This window comes from Centropristis striata, chromosome 3 (genome assembly GCF_030273125.1).
Source record: "Centropristis striata isolate RG_2023a ecotype Rhode Island chromosome 3, C.striata_1.0, whole genome shotgun sequence".
Lineage (NCBI taxonomy): Eukaryota > Metazoa > Chordata > Actinopteri > Perciformes > Serranidae > Centropristis > Centropristis striata.
In genome coordinates, this window is record NC_081519.1 from 15,641,377 (window position 1) to 15,657,092 (window position 15,716).

General features: G+C 37.1%; 1 protein-coding gene across 3 annotated transcripts in view; it reads left to right on the forward strand.

The window, feature by feature from the left end:
- The first annotated feature begins 1,166 nt into the window (after window positions 1-1,166).
- Window positions 1,167-15,716, forward strand: part of slc2a9l2 (solute carrier family 2 member 9, like 2) — a 122,898-nt gene continuing 108,348 nt past the window's right edge. The window contains exons 1-2 of one of the 3 annotated variants that reach the window (XM_059328582.1): window positions 1,167-1,264; window positions 10,767-10,852. In XM_059328582.1, the coding sequence (XP_059184565.1) occupies window positions 10,784-10,852 (69 nt within the window). In that variant the 5' untranslated portion in view covers window positions 1,167-1,264; window positions 10,767-10,783. Of the gene's footprint in view, window positions 1,265-1,960; window positions 2,014-8,357; window positions 8,401-10,766; window positions 10,853-15,716 lie in introns of those variants that run through there. The other 2 variants (XM_059328583.1, XM_059328581.1) reach the window with 2 other exon arrangements.

Here is a 15,716-nt window from a genome sequence, read left to right on the forward strand (position 1 = left end):
TTTAATCTATGCAAAAAGTTTCTTTAAACCTACATTATAGCATGATATTTTGCTGCAAAAAAAATTTAATACATTTATTATTTAAATATTTATTCAGAAAATTGTACTGTTTAGCTGTAAACACAAGGAAAAATGCTTTTTTGCAAGGTGTCATACCCATAGCAGTATCAGTTATGATAATCATGGTACAGAGCACAAACACAAATTTTCCAAATCCTAACCTAGTGCAGCTATTTGCCAAGCCTCATCGAAATGATTCTGCTGGTGTTTCTGTTTAGCAGTAATAATATTTACATAACACCTTTCACATGCAAAGTGCTTTACAATAAGCTGTAATTGCATGGCATAGAAATATATAGAATAAAATAAAAACAGGGACATACTGCCATAATTATGTCTGTTTAGACTTAAATGGCAAAAAACAAAATAGCATTAAGCTCGATCCATGATAGTTTGGACTGAAAATGTCCAAGGACAGGTGTATTCCATTTAAATCCTCTGCCCACTTTCACTCTGCTCTCCGAGTGGCCTCCGTTTGACATGTGCCATTATGTATTATTACCAGGAGCTGACAGTATAGGCGCTACTAAAGAAACAAAGCAGGATTTCCCTGTGACTCAGTAAGCCATTATGTAATTGAAATGATAATGTTCAACCCAGGTTTATCAATGTCTCCATCTGATCTGCCTCCTTGTATTGTAAACTGGCTAATCAAGCAGAGATGAGTGAGAGAAGTATCTTACCTTCACTTATGTGGTCCCAGATTAATTATTAATGCAGTAAAAACAAAAAATCATGACTTTAATTGAGGTCATATAGTTTACAGAGGTATAAAAGTGCAGAATACGAGATGTAATTATATAAGCAGACCACAGAGGTTAACAATAGCCAAAGTATGTCTTTTTTATGTTTCCTCTAGCACTAACTTTTCTTGGTTCTCTAGATTGACAGAAAGAGGAAAGAGGACCAAAAAAGTGTATTCTCAAGTCCAGTTTCTTTACAGCCCTGTTGCTCCAGGGAATAGTGGGGTGTATAAAATATCTGGGGAAACGGCTACATGGAAAAATAATCAGGAGGACCGTATTTCTTTCACAATGTTTATGCACACAGTTTGCTACCGTAAGGACCCTGATGAGGGTTAACAGAGGAGCCATTCCTCTGCACACACCACCACAGGTTAGTGGGTCAAACAGTAAACAGTTGCTGTTGGAATGGAAAAGTTCAGCTGGGTTTGTCAGAGAGACGTGTAAGGAAAGATAAAAAGGTATGTGGAACGTCGACCCTTGTAGTTGTTAAATGTAAATGGTTTGAAAGTGCAACACTGAGGTGAAAAATACCGTGAATGTTAGCTAAAAGAACTGAGAAACCCTATTTCAGCCTGACCTCTGTCTGTTTTTAGTGTATCTCAAAGGGACATGACAGGGTTGGCAAACTTTTACAGTCACAACATTTCTCAGATTATAAAGGAACTGCATGTAAACATTTCAAGGGTTTTAATTGTTTTGACATGGAAATTACCAAAACTACATGTACAGGGATTTCATATGGCAGTAGTAATGCATTATGTTGGAAACTTCTTATTTGGTTTTTCCAAACTTGAAAAATATAAATGGAGAGATAATTTGCAAGAACGGGTGAAGCAATTGTTTACATTTATAAACCATTACCATTTTGATCAATTTTTGCCTAAATGCACAGACCAATTTGATTGTTATTCCTTGGACTGCATTAAAAAAAAAAAGATTTTGGAGAATACATTTAAATCATTTATTAACTTCTAAAGGCAAAATGCACAGCGTAGATGATTTACTGATGAGAAAGAAAGGTTGCCTCCTTTAGCAGCGGTCTACACTGTGGCTCCAGCCCCTTTTGGTTCAAGTCCAGCAACACAGTAAATTAAGTTAGCCAGCTAGTTCTCATGTGATAATGGTGTTTCTTTAATTATATGCCTGCAGTTACTTTGGTAGTGGGATCGCAAGAATTTTGTGTGGACGAGAGTTTTCTGTGTGGTTGGTAAGTTTTCTTCTTTAAATGTGTATTTTTTTCCCTTTTCCCTTTTTGAATAATCCTGCTATACCAAGTGCATGTTTGTGGTATTTTGATTTTTCTGCTCATCACAGTAAGTGTTGTGTTCAGAGTTGCAGAATAACAAATGTTTCTCTGTGAGTGGCAATGACTCAGTGGGAAAGTCAATGTTTAACGCAGCTGCTGACATCAGTTTTAGGGGCCATGCACATCGGCAGAAAAAAGTGATCTGTAAGATAACACAAATCTAGGACAAGAGCTGTGAAAAAACTTTGCATTGCTGGCAGAATCAATAGTAGAGTGACAGTAAAGGTTACAGAGTGGATAGTGTTGTATGAAATGACAACAGACTACGAATATGCAATGCTGTAATAACAATAATAATAATAATACTATTATTAATATTATATTATTGAGTAGTCTTTAGCTGTGCATAACAGGTCAGAGGAGCATATGCAGAAGCTGTAATAATGCAGTCTGCATAGTTTTGGAAATATGCAGTTTAACCCCTTAGCTTTCCACTAAATTGAACAAGGAATTGGTGGATTTTTAGGGGGAGATAGCAGGTCAACAGTAGATGTCACATAGAAGTGGTGTACAACGTCTGAAAGCGTCATTAATCTTCAATATTCCCTACAAGATATCATGATATGAGGTATTTTTGTTTCACATGATATCAGTATCTAGCCTTAAAAGTGAGTCTGCTACAGCATCCTAAAGAGAATAAACATCTGAAAAATCTTAAAATCTTAAAGGGGTTTAAAAATAAATGTTCATCAAGATCATGTCTGCTATATTTTTTAATCTTGTTCAAAATGTATGTGTGAAATTGAAATATAAATACATATAAATTTAACCTTTTTTGGTAATTTATGTAATACTTTCAAAGGTTCGGTCTGCATGGATTCCTTTCCCACTGAAATGTCTATCCACACCCTGGGCAACCTAATCCTTCTGTTACCTAGACTCCAGGGCTGAGGAAAGATGTCCCTAAGGGAGTGTTCATCTTACAAGCCTGGCTTTCATTACGTGGCTGTATCTCTTCCCCATGGCAGTCCCTAGCACAAGCCTCATACACACGTTCCACTTGCTCAATCATCTGCAGTTTGACAAACTCTGTCGTGTGCTTTACTTCTTTTCACGATACAGTTGGGCAGTTTCTTTCCACGTGGCAGAAATGTGGCTCACATGTTTGTAATATAGATAGCTGGCAGGCAGTATTTTCAACAATATAATTAATGTGAAGCCAAGGGAGAATAAAGCGCCCATTGATCAGTGAAGAATCAGCCCGAGGAGAGGTTTTTTTTAGGGGATTGAAGCTCTTGTGCTGCTTTTATGTAACAAACTGCGGTTTGTCTGCAACAGATCCACCAGTAGCAGAAACTTTTTGTTCTTCCTCTTCGCCTAGAATGTTGGCTGTTGCTCCATTTGTCAGGAAATTAGCATTCAACGCTACATGTTTATCCAGCACGTGTTGCCTGTCTCAACAATAGATTATACTACATCCTGCTGATGCTGTGATCTTGGGACGTCTTTGGACATTGGCCAGTTGTGTTGATTGGTAGGGGGTGGGGGGTGCTGCAAGGAATGCTGCTGCACAATGGAGCATGGCTATGCTGGAAGGGCACTCTCCATTGTTCTTATGAGAAACAGAACTTTTCTTCCAATATGATTCCTGTAAATCAGGATTCAAACTTTACAATTTCAACTCTGACTCACTGCTATGATGTATCCAAACAGTATTCAAGGTAAGTACCAGGATTTCCTTACTCTTTGAGTACCTTTAAAAGCGCTATAAAAATTGAATGTATTATTATTATTATTATTATTATTATTATTACTCTTACATAGTGACTGTGACGACCCTTGCTCCAACTTGTCTTGATGTCTGACAGCAGAAGAGTGCTTGTTGCCACAAAACATTGTTTTCCATTGTTTAATACGATCCAGACCACACAAGATTTAATTGTATCATGAGGTTTTATTTTTTAACTAAATTTTGAGCAAACAGAGTTGCAGTTGTGATGATTTTAAAGATAATTACAACATTACTATAATAACTTATAAAAATATGACTCAAGATGTTATGAGAGACTTTCTAAAAGAAGTGTCTTCTCCCCAAATAGTACTGTTTTTTTGTTTGTTTGCTTTTTTACTTAACTCGGCCACATCTGGCCTGTGACTGACCCTCTGCTCTGTTTTAAGGGGTTTAATTCTTCACAATACCCCGTCAAACTGTCCTTCATCAAGTTTTACTGAGTGCCATTGTGCAGTAAAAGGCAGAAAATAGATGGCACTACTTGTGTTAAAATAAAAATTAATTTAAATAGTGATAGTAATGGTAGGCTATGAAAGAGAGACCAATGAAAGGTGTTGTGTTAAGTTTACTACAGTGAGCACTGTATCTGATATGATTAGAGGCAGATTTAAAACATTTACCTTTGTGTTTATTAAAATATCAGCAGCTGTAATATCTATGAATCATATATAATACTTAAGTGCTTGTCTTGGTAATTGATTTTGTTTCTCGAGTATTTTGCTTTGGAATAACTGATTTGTAAAATTTAGAAAGGAAACTAACTAGTAATACATACAGAAAATAAATACTCTGTTAATATCTTCTGCAACATATTTTGTTGAACCTTTTTTATGTGGTGGCACTATATCAACATTTACTCAATTAATTGGCACTAAGTTGTGTTTGGACATTCATGGTTCCCAGAGGATGAATCCTTATGACTTTGGTGTTTATGTCAATGTTTTACTTTGGGTTTAGTACTAATAAGCTAATGACACACTACACTATGTTGAACATGCTGAACTTTGTATCTGAGCATCAGCACTTCTGTCAGTGAGAGTATATTAGCACGCTGACATTAGCATTCATCTCTGTTAAGTACAGCCTTGAGACTAACAGAGTTTTTAGCATGACTATTGATTATTTGCCTGGCAGACTATACACATTCAACCTGGTTTGTGCCCTGATTTGGTCTCAGCTGTTCATTTTAAAATCTCTCTAAATTTCAAATAGTTTCATGGCTTGAATTATCCTTCTTGGCTCCTGTAAAAGACCCATTGTAAACTACAGTGAGCTTGTTTCGATGTCACTGGAGTAGTATTTGACATGATGAGGCTTAGAGTCTAGATTTCGACTTCTGTGATTTGAAACTTCGGAGCAAAACAGAACAGACTGCTTGTTGTATCTTTCCAGCCTGAGGCTTCAACTTTTCCCTTTTTATTCTTAATTTCCATTCATAACAGAGTAACACAAAGTAAAGCTGTCTTTTACTTTTCTCAAATTTGTTGAGGTTGCAACTGTCTAGCTTAAATAAACTGTCTGTAGACAATGTTGACTGGGGTTTGATTGTTAACTGCAGCTGTGGTTGAAAATCAGTCTCTTTCACCTCCTGGGTGTGACTGGGCTAAAAAGAGAATAAAACAAGGGCTCAAATTGGGGTACAACAGGTGTAAAATCGGGCTCAAAAACCTCAATAGGTGGCGCAAAATCATAGAACAGCTTGGTTCTGTCAGGCCAAAAAGTACCTGAGTGGAAATCACTTTCTTTCTATTATCATCGGCTGTAACCCCTTATCACATGTGCTAAAGCCCAATGAAATGACGCCATGTGACCCTCTGACTTCTGCCCTTTACAGCCTCCTCGGGTTGGAAATGTGCTTTGTTCAAGATGGAGACCCATGTGTCTGAAAAGTGAAGCCAATGTTAGAAAAATAGCTAATAGAGGAAACCTTGAAAATGGAATTATCTGACACCAACCGAAAATCCTCGCATATTTCTCTGCGCAGATCGTTTGATGGGGTATGATGAGCAGGAGACGACCAAGTTCTCAGTTTAACATAATTTTATTACAATACGTCAAGAAATGTACAGTTACAGAGACTGGGGTTCACTCTACATGTCCCTGATACACAAAGACGGGTTTCAGATTGTGAAGTCTGAACCCCTCTCCTTTCCCTCGAACCCATTATTTATCCTCTACAGATTTACAAATCATGAAGGTAGATTTCTTCCAGGAAGTGCCGCCTCCTTGATCCGCCGATTCGTCAGTTTTAATCGATACAGGGACACGTCATGTCACCGGGCAACAATCATCTCTGCCCTTCACACTGTGTCCTGACCTGTCCTGTTCTGCAAAGCATTCAACAAAACCTCCTGCCTTGTTATGTCTTACAGATATAATTTGGAGACACAGATTATAGAATCTTAATCAGTTTAAGCAAATGGAATATATGTATTCAAAGTAATCACAGTTTCTAAACCAATATTAACACACAAACATAATCATTGAATCAAAATCATATTGCATGATTAATATATCAATGCATAGAGAGAGAGAGAGCACACACACGTACGCATGCATTTGATAATGACCTTTGTCACGCACAGAGACAGACAACAGAGACAGAAAGAGAGACAGAAAAAAGAAACAGAATAATCAAATTATTCTAACACAATGCATAAGTGTCTTAAACCTGCATTCTGCTGGCTAAAAAAAAGAAGTCAGATTCCATATAGGTCTATGACAAAATGACCCTACTTCTCCTTCTCTACAAACATTTTCCTAATGGGTTTATAGTCTCAGTCATTAGTTTCAAGAGTTCCTTAATCCAGCATGATGTTCATTTTGTAAAAACATGGTCCCATTTAAAAGTAAAATAAACAATAAAGCAAAGTATATTTTAGGGCTTGGCGACCTTGTTATTGACAAGTTGCTACCCTGACGTTGTTCATTTAAATACCAATTAATTTTTTCTGTGTTTTTGACCCTTTTCCTGCCTGTGTTTTCAGTTCATGAAAGTTGATTCATTTTGGTCATATACAAATGTTTGTTCAGAATCTGGATGTACTAAAAGACACTCAAAGGAGACAGCTTTTCATTGTGTTTATATATTTAGTTTTAAGCCTGCTATAGCATTCCGGTTAATATCAGAGTTAACATGAATGCACCTTTCTAACCAAACCAACTAAGTAACTAACTAACCAAGCCTCTCAGCTACTCCCTCCAAAAGTAATTTATTAACAGAAACAGCAAATTAATTAAATGTTTAAACTAAATATAAACAAATCATGGGGCCTGATAATCAGTTAAATCAGTGGTGTAGGGTGTGCATGAGAGAAGATATGGTGTGTAAATGTTGTAGTGTGCATATTAGAAGAAAAACAAAACTAAAATAAAACTGCAATGCTCACACCACGGACAATGTGCCTGCAACAAAACTAAAAGGATAAAAAAACAAGGGAGAACAAACTATCAACAACGAAAACAAACCATCACAACCAGGGCAGGAGAATGAGTGTCACAGGGGATTTTTAGTTGCTCTTTAATATCATATGCTATTAAAGTGTGCATAGAACATTTCTGATGACTTTACCAAGTAAATCTACCTTTTAAAAATAAAAATCATTTTTTTTATTTTTATATTTATTCCCTGTTAAGCTTCTTTGAGTGTCTAGAAAAGTGCTATATAAATTCAATGTATTATTATTATTATTATCATTATTATTATTAATGATGCTATTTTTTAATATCAAAGCCACGCTTGGCTCTGTAAGCAGGAGTAAGTACATTTTTGCAAATTAATTAAACTTGATTAATTGCTTACATAATGCCCTCATTAGTGTAACAAGTTATGTTTCGTACAATTGTTATTAAAGTAGGACAGAGGTTCTTGTTTTCCTCAGGAGAGCAGTGCTTCTGTTGTGTGTGCCTCTGCCCTGCAGTGTAATGCACCTGACAATTATAGTAAAAAAAAAAAGTGACATAGAGGCTGTGATGCCCCATGTGGCAAGTGTCCCTTCCTCCTCCTCTCCTGGGTGTAGTCTATTTCTTCCTCCCCTTTTCTGGGTGTGGTTTCACTGTCTGCAAGTGTCTTCCATTATATTATTTTGGATTAGAGTATTTATGCCGCTGCAGCCAGGTGCTTTCTCCTTTCTAGTCACTCTGCGGCTCTGCCCTGTTCTGGGCTCCTATGTCCCCAGTAAGTGTTGGTTTAGCTTGGTTTAGCTCGATGCTTTAGGTTGCTCTTTGCCTTTGTTCCACACTATCAACACTTGCACACTCACACTTCTCACTCATGCACACCCTACACTGCTTCTACAGACTCCATAACTTCAAATCCTTTATGATTGTTTAATTTGGCCTAATTTGGTTTAATTTGATTAAATTAAGAATTGTTGAAACCAATGTACATGGTGTGGACTCCCTTTATTGCCATGATTCTCAGAGCCAGGTCATGACTGAGGAAAAGGGAGGGACTACTCAAAGTTAATAATTCCTCAGTGTCTTTGTCACTATCTGTCTGGTAATGTTATGTCATTAGTCACGCTGAAAGCAGTGGATACACAGATTCACCGTTGGTAAGTTTTCTCATTCAGTCTTGTGAGAAATGTGGCATTTATTCTTATCCTCATTGTCATGGTCTGCTGGTATTCTAACAAACTATATTCTTGGATATTATCCACAGAGCTGTGGGAGTTAAGTGAAGAGGGCTGATGCTTCTTCTTTAAACTGTTATTTTTATACATGTGGGATGTATGTATATTTTGTATTTGAAGGCTCTTGCAAGTTACTAGTTGTTAGAATGTTTTAAACAGCTTGCTTTATTGTGTTAGGGTAGTTGAGCATGATTGTGACTGCAAATACAGTACATTTCTCATCATCACTAACTATAACCATCTGCCAACCATTATCTAATAATGTAATAATAGTGTACAGTTGAAGTGTATTGTTGGGTTGACAATAGTTCAGTGTTTTATTGATCATCCATTCCAGCTAAAACATATTGTCTCATATCTTATCAGCTTATCAGTTTATGAGTTTTAGCTGTCCAAACTCAAGTTTGTGCACTGCACGAGTTTGATCTTGTGCAATGCATTGTGCTAGAACACAGTAAACTGCTTTGGACATAAGTTTGATTATTCGAATTAGGGATTTGTTGCTCTCTATTACATAAATCATGTAATAAACATCCAGTTGCATAAAAGAACAGTAGTAACTTGGATTTAGTTGTTGTCCAGTCAGTTTTTGTCTTCATTGTTGGGTTGATTGTTGTGATAGGTTGTGCCACTGAAGGAGTAGTCCACTGAAAATGTACTTCATTAATCTAACAGATAAAAAATGGCTCTGAAAAGTTCAGAAGAGGACAGGTGGATTGTACTGCAGCAGTGGTTTGTGAACATTCAATAGATGCTTTGATACAGTTGCTGCAACTCCAAGCTATTCTCCCTAAGGAGCGAGCTAAAATATTTTCAGAGCCATCTGTGCTGCAGCGTCAGAGCTGTTCAGAATCTTACACTTAGTTGTCATTTTGAAACACATAGGAGAATAAATCATTCAATGCACAGAAAAAGGAAATTGTCAACCAATGCGACTAGCTAAAAAAAAAGCTTCTATTGTGGGTTTTTAACTTAGTTTCAATAATCATACTCGGTGATCACCTGGGAGTGGCAGTGTAAACAAGCCTTTCCATTCCCCAAGCAAGGTCAGAGATCCTTAGAGGTAACATCAGGGTAATGGACTGATCATAGAAAAAAAGTACCCCAAAGTCAACAGCAACAGTTCCTGATAACCAACCAGCCCACTCTGCATATTAGATAAACGACAGCTCACAGTTGACTCTTCTGCTGCACTTGAATGAACCTTTATTTTCTGCTATGTTCTCAAATACAGTCGTCAGACTATAGATACCCTAAACAGAGGATTAAAGTGGCTTTCATACACAACCAAATTGTCTGCATTTTAAAGTCAAGGATACAAATTCCTACTCAAGTATAACACATTTGGTGACTGTGGAGGCTCAGTAGTGAGGACAAATTGTTAAAATGAACCATGTGTTCCTAATGTACTGTACTGAGGAATAGAAATAGCAATTCAGTTTTAACTGGTATTAGAATGACTGGCACAAATCAAAGCATTAATCAAATAGTTATAGTAAGGGAATGCCTTGAGTGATTCTTGTGAATGCAGTTCACAGCTGTGGCTTTTAATCCTGCACCTCAGGACACAGAGTCATGTTGCTTGTTATTCCAGTCATTCAATTAGCAACTCATTCACATTCTGGAGCTGACCGAATGCTATTAAATGATTTGGCAGAAGTGGAAATCAGCAGTAGTACAGGCCACTGACTCCAATCAGTTTATTACAATGCCCCCCCGCGCGCACACACACACACACACACACACACACACACACACACACACACACACACACACACACACACACACAAAGGGCATAAAACATTTAATTCTACCAATGTTTTTGGTAATTTCATATATTGTCTTTATGACCACAAGGTGGTAGTCTCTAGCTTTTAATATGCTATATACTGCCATCTTTGTGGTAATCTATTCTGTATTGCAGTGCAAATCTATGCTTGTTTTTTGGGTGCAAATCCAATACTTCAAACTTTTATATGACAAATGTTTTTTTTCATGTTGGAATTGGTGATTTGACTTGATGCATTTGTCTTACGGGTAAATCCCAAACTTGTGACCAAGTTTTGAGCTATAATCCTGTAACGTTTTGTACCAGGGTCCTATATGTGCAAGTCTGCATGTGCATGTCAGCATATTGAGGCACTGCTATTTCCTTTCTAGCAGATGTTTCACTCAGTAGTTTCTATAATAAATTCCACTTCCCCCTCTTTGTTGTGAAACATGTCTTGTCCTTGTATGGGTTTCCCATATGAGCTTGATGTCTAATATGGTTGACTTTCTTATTTAAGATTGCTGAAACGTTAGGATGGACCAACCACAGAAGGACCAGCCAGCAGACAACAAGATGAAGGAGTCTGAGAAGACCTCTGGACAGGTTAGTGTCATTACCTCACTGAACACACAATGGCCAAGCTCACAGTGTTTTGTCATATTTGACATGACATTTTCTGCCTGTTATGTCATGTATTAGTTATAAGTTATGATGGAAGTCGTAACAGGATGAGCAAACTGCACTTCAGTAAATATGTACATGAACTTTGTAATGTACATATTAACATATAACAGTCCTGTTGTGGGTTTGTGAGGTTTTAATCTGCTGATGAACCAGAGGCCATCTTCACTGTTTGATAACCATATCTTTTATTGATTATAAATCAGGTCTAAGTGCTATAATAAATTCTGTAAAAACATCAAAATCAGCCATCAAAACTTGCACTATAGTGTGTGTAGGTAAAAGCTCTTCTGCTGGGGTTCTGCAGTGGCCCAGGAGACCGGTGTCTGTGTCCCATGTGTAATCAAGTTGATAGGCCTCATTCAACAATATGCTCCAAGTTTTTGCTTCAATGTGTTCTTAAGAAAGATCCTAAGAAAAGTCTATGTCAGATTCATGAAGTTTTCTTAAACTGCAGAACTGTACCTGTGTTTTTATATTGGGGAATTCTATTCTCCTTTCCTTGTAAGTTGAAAGTGCATGCCAGTTGATCCTAATCAGCATCTGCAAACGCCCCACCAGTCCATAAAAAGTTCACGAGACTGCAGGGTTGTGTGCACACACAGAAACTGGAAAGAAAACGTGGGCGTATCTTCAGTAGTGGATATAAAATAACACACAGAACACACTGGGTTATGGTATGTAATGAAGGCTCACTTGGTACAGTGTGAACCCAGTGTGCTGAGGCTGAGTTCTCACTGCGGTGGCCTGGGTTTGATCCTGACCTTCGGCCATCTGCTGGGTGTCATTCAATTCCTCTCGCCCCTGTTTTGTTAACCTTTGGCTGAACAATCCAATAACACAAAAAAAGAGCCAAAAAAAGGGCCTAAAAAAACCCCAAACTTTAATACAACAAAAAACAGGCCTGTTTTTGTGTGACGAATCACTAAATATTGGCATGGTTCTTAATTAACATAACTGATGTCAATTAAAGTATACAATTATTGTTTACTTAATTTAAAAGACCATTTTTCTTTGTTAAATTAAAATTATTTTAAAGAAACAACTATATAATTGGAAAAAATAATCAAGTCTCAAATAAGAAAATGTTTGCGAAACATTAATGAAAATTTCATGAAAAACATGGAGTTACAGCTTTGATAGTTGCCCAGGCAATGGCGGGTTATTGACAGCCTCCTACTGCTGAACAATAAACACTCAAAGATAATTGGTTTCTAATCTTTCAAAGCCTTATCCTGGACAGCAGCTTTGAGTTTTGCCAGCTGAGCAAAGTCCCAGCAGAATTGTTTCTATACAGCTTCATCTGTTCAATTACTGCCCTGTCTTTTCACCACAAGCTCCTGAAAACAACAGTCAGGTTTTATTATTGCTGGTGTAAGTGGTACCTGGTACTCTCATTGTTGTCTCATCTTTTGGTTTTCTTGACAAAGGGTTATTTTCCCTAAGAATCAGCACTAACACGTACATTTAAATGTAATCAGACAGGTTTATATTCAAGAGTATGATGAATAAGATGCAATGATGCATAAACTGTCATGTAAGAAATGCATGTGTGAGATGTGTGAGGATTTTTTTCTCCATAAGATACTTTCAAGTTAAGACAGCAACTTCTCTCCTTAACCCCTTCACATGCATGGAGCCCCTTTAAAGGGTCACATGATAGAAGATTTAAAAATAGTAATAATGTGGAAGTCCATGCACATGTGCAAGGCTCACAAAGTGATTGCTTAACTGAGCACATGGGTGATTGGAAGCAAAATAATATGTATTTTGATATGACTTTTTCTTACTGTTACAAATTTGCTTGTGTAGATCATTATATAAACTAATGAGAAAACTGTATCTGTGAAGTTATGTGTGTGTTGGCAGCAAAAAGATTGTACAGGAAAAAGAATACAGGATGTAATATTGTATATAATTATATTCCTGAACCATGTTTGACTGGGTTGACTGAGCATGGGGAGCAGTATTGTGGGGAATCATCTGTGCATGAGTAATGAAAAGTAATTGTATAGTGTATCACTTAAAGTCAGCTCTGACTGGCTGATTGTTATGATATTATGTGCAGCCCCAGAAACAGATTTCTACTTGTGTTTGTGCTTAGTTTAGCAATCAGTGTGTGCAGATTTCAACAATGTTTGTTTTTCCATTTGAGCCTCAGATTGCAGGAAATGTACCCTTACTGCTCTGTAGATGATATACAGGCTAAAACAGTGAAGCTTGGCGTGCTACAAAAACAGCCATTGTGAGGCTGATCGACTGGTAAATAACCTCCTACATTTATCCATGAAGGCTTGGTCCTGCATAGCAAAGGTGTTGTTGATTTTTTTTTTCTACAGCACTTCATTGCAAACCTTTGAAATCGGGACCTTTTAGCCTATCGACAGCATACTCTTGGCGATGATATTTTTAAATTCTAGAAGATCAAATTTGAAGACAACTCTTGGGAGTCAATTATTATGCAGAACGAGTGTGGTGAAGGTGATGCCGTTGCATAAGTGGTGACATGTATGCAAATGTAAGGAAGATTCCACAGGGGAGAGCTCTACTGGGATACATATTGCAGCATATTGTAAGCCTGATTGTATCAGTGAGCTTGTATAATGGAATAAAGGGTATATATGAGCCGAGACAACGTGGATTTCACACCTCCTACATAGTACTACTCCCCAGGCGCTGTTAGTGTGTTGCTTCCAAGTTTACTCATTTTTAGAGATAAATAAAGACAAGCTGTTAAAAATAACGAACATGTTTTCTTCACTGTCATATTCATCTTGCTTTTGCTCAGTTGGTTCTTGTTTCCATCCTGATAAAGACATTTCTTTTTGTACTAATGTGCTTCCTTTTACTTTGAATCTTCAGGAAGTAATTTATCAGATCAAATCAAATTTTATAGGCTTTACAGAGCAGGCCATATGCTAAACCACCATACAAAGCCTGCTCATGGCCATAAGTACCTAATTTAGTTTTTTAACACTTGAAATTTAATCACTTATTGCTGATAGCTGCAGTCTCATCTGATCACAAATCTGAATAAGTGAACAGGAAGACACTTTGAATGAACTGCACCTTCTTTTGCTTTCCTTCACAACATTTTAGCAGATAACACCTGGATCCTTTGATTTTCATTCACCGTCTCCTTCTAGCCTTATCCCCACCCCACCACCCTCTCCTTTCTAACTCTTCCTCTGATCACTCCTGCTGTGTCTTATCCCCACATGCTGGATCAGGTAGCTGTGCCTCCAGGCTGTTGCTCAGTCCTGCTCCATACAATAACACTGCATTCTCGGTTTTTGAGGGAAATACATTTTCTAATGGATTATGTTTGTTTTTGAGGCAATGCAAATATGTTTCTTTTCAAAGTCTGTGTAGAGAGGTCATGGTGACGAACAGGGGACTTTTACCCCCTGTGTCCCAAGTCAACACTGACTTCCTGTAACTTATGTACATAATTTAAGTTGCATAACAAATGTACGTAACCCCCCCAAAAAATCAAACCAAGTAATTTTGTTTAAATTCAATCTTGTATGTCCCTGCTTTTATAGCCTGCACCGTAAAGACTAGCTGCTCTATTCTTTACCCACTTACTGATGATTTTTTGCCAGAAATATCATTGTGTAAATATTTCTCTATCTCTATCGATACTGAGGTATTTGTTCAACAGTATTGTGATATTTGATTTTCTCCATATCACTCAGACCTGGTGTGTATGTTGATGCTGTGCATACATTCATTCTTTTTTCTTCTCCTAACAGTGTTGGTTTGTCAGGCAGTCTTAATAATCCAACCTCACTCACATTTTGTCCAGAAAATAAAATAATATATTGTTTTTTAATAATTTTTTTTTATTGTGTAATAACACTAAGATTGTGCATGCAGTAGCTCTGTGAGGTGCTAATGTGCTCACCATGACAAAGCTAACATGCTAATTTAAATATTTATCATTGTTTAGCATTGTCGCAACAAGATCTCCAACCTAAACGACAGAATAGGCCGTTTGTCAATACCACCCATAACAACCTATACGAGCATTTCACGGTCTGTGGTATAGAGCGGAGCGGAACGGAGTGTAACGTTCTAAAAATAGTCATTAAAAGTCATTATACCATAGATTGTATAAATAATGGACGTAGTCACCACGACATCACCCGTTGGTTTGTGGACTGCCCGTTCGAAGCATCGAGTTCATCGTTACACTCTTTGCCATCTTGTGCCGGCATCTTGTTTCCAATATGGGGTCAGAACATATTTGGACTGTTGAGGAGCAAGAGGGAACTGATCACTGACTACACACCTCTCTACACCTCGACTTTTTGGCTAGCAAAAAACAAAAACAAAATGTATACCTCAGAAAAATGAATGTCCAACCAAACGCTGAACAAGATATTTTTAATGAGCAAAACGCTCAAATAAAGTCTCATTAAGTGAATATATATATATAATATATATATATATATATATATATATATATATATATATATATATATATATATATATATATATATATATATATATACATATATAAATTTCTGAGGAAATAAATCAAGTGAGAAGTTTTCTCATTTTGTATTGAAATTAATGGACCGAAATGTTTCTGCAACCTTTGTCAGCACCCCCAGTAGAACGCAGCTTAAGGCACTTCTTGGTTTGCCTCACTGATCAGACCCAGAGGTTGCTGCCTGCATTATACAAACACGTAAAGTTCATGGTTGTAAAAAATGCTGCATTTTCGTTGAATTTAGGCTACAAAACCAATGATCAAGGTTTAGGGCAAAAAAACTCCTGG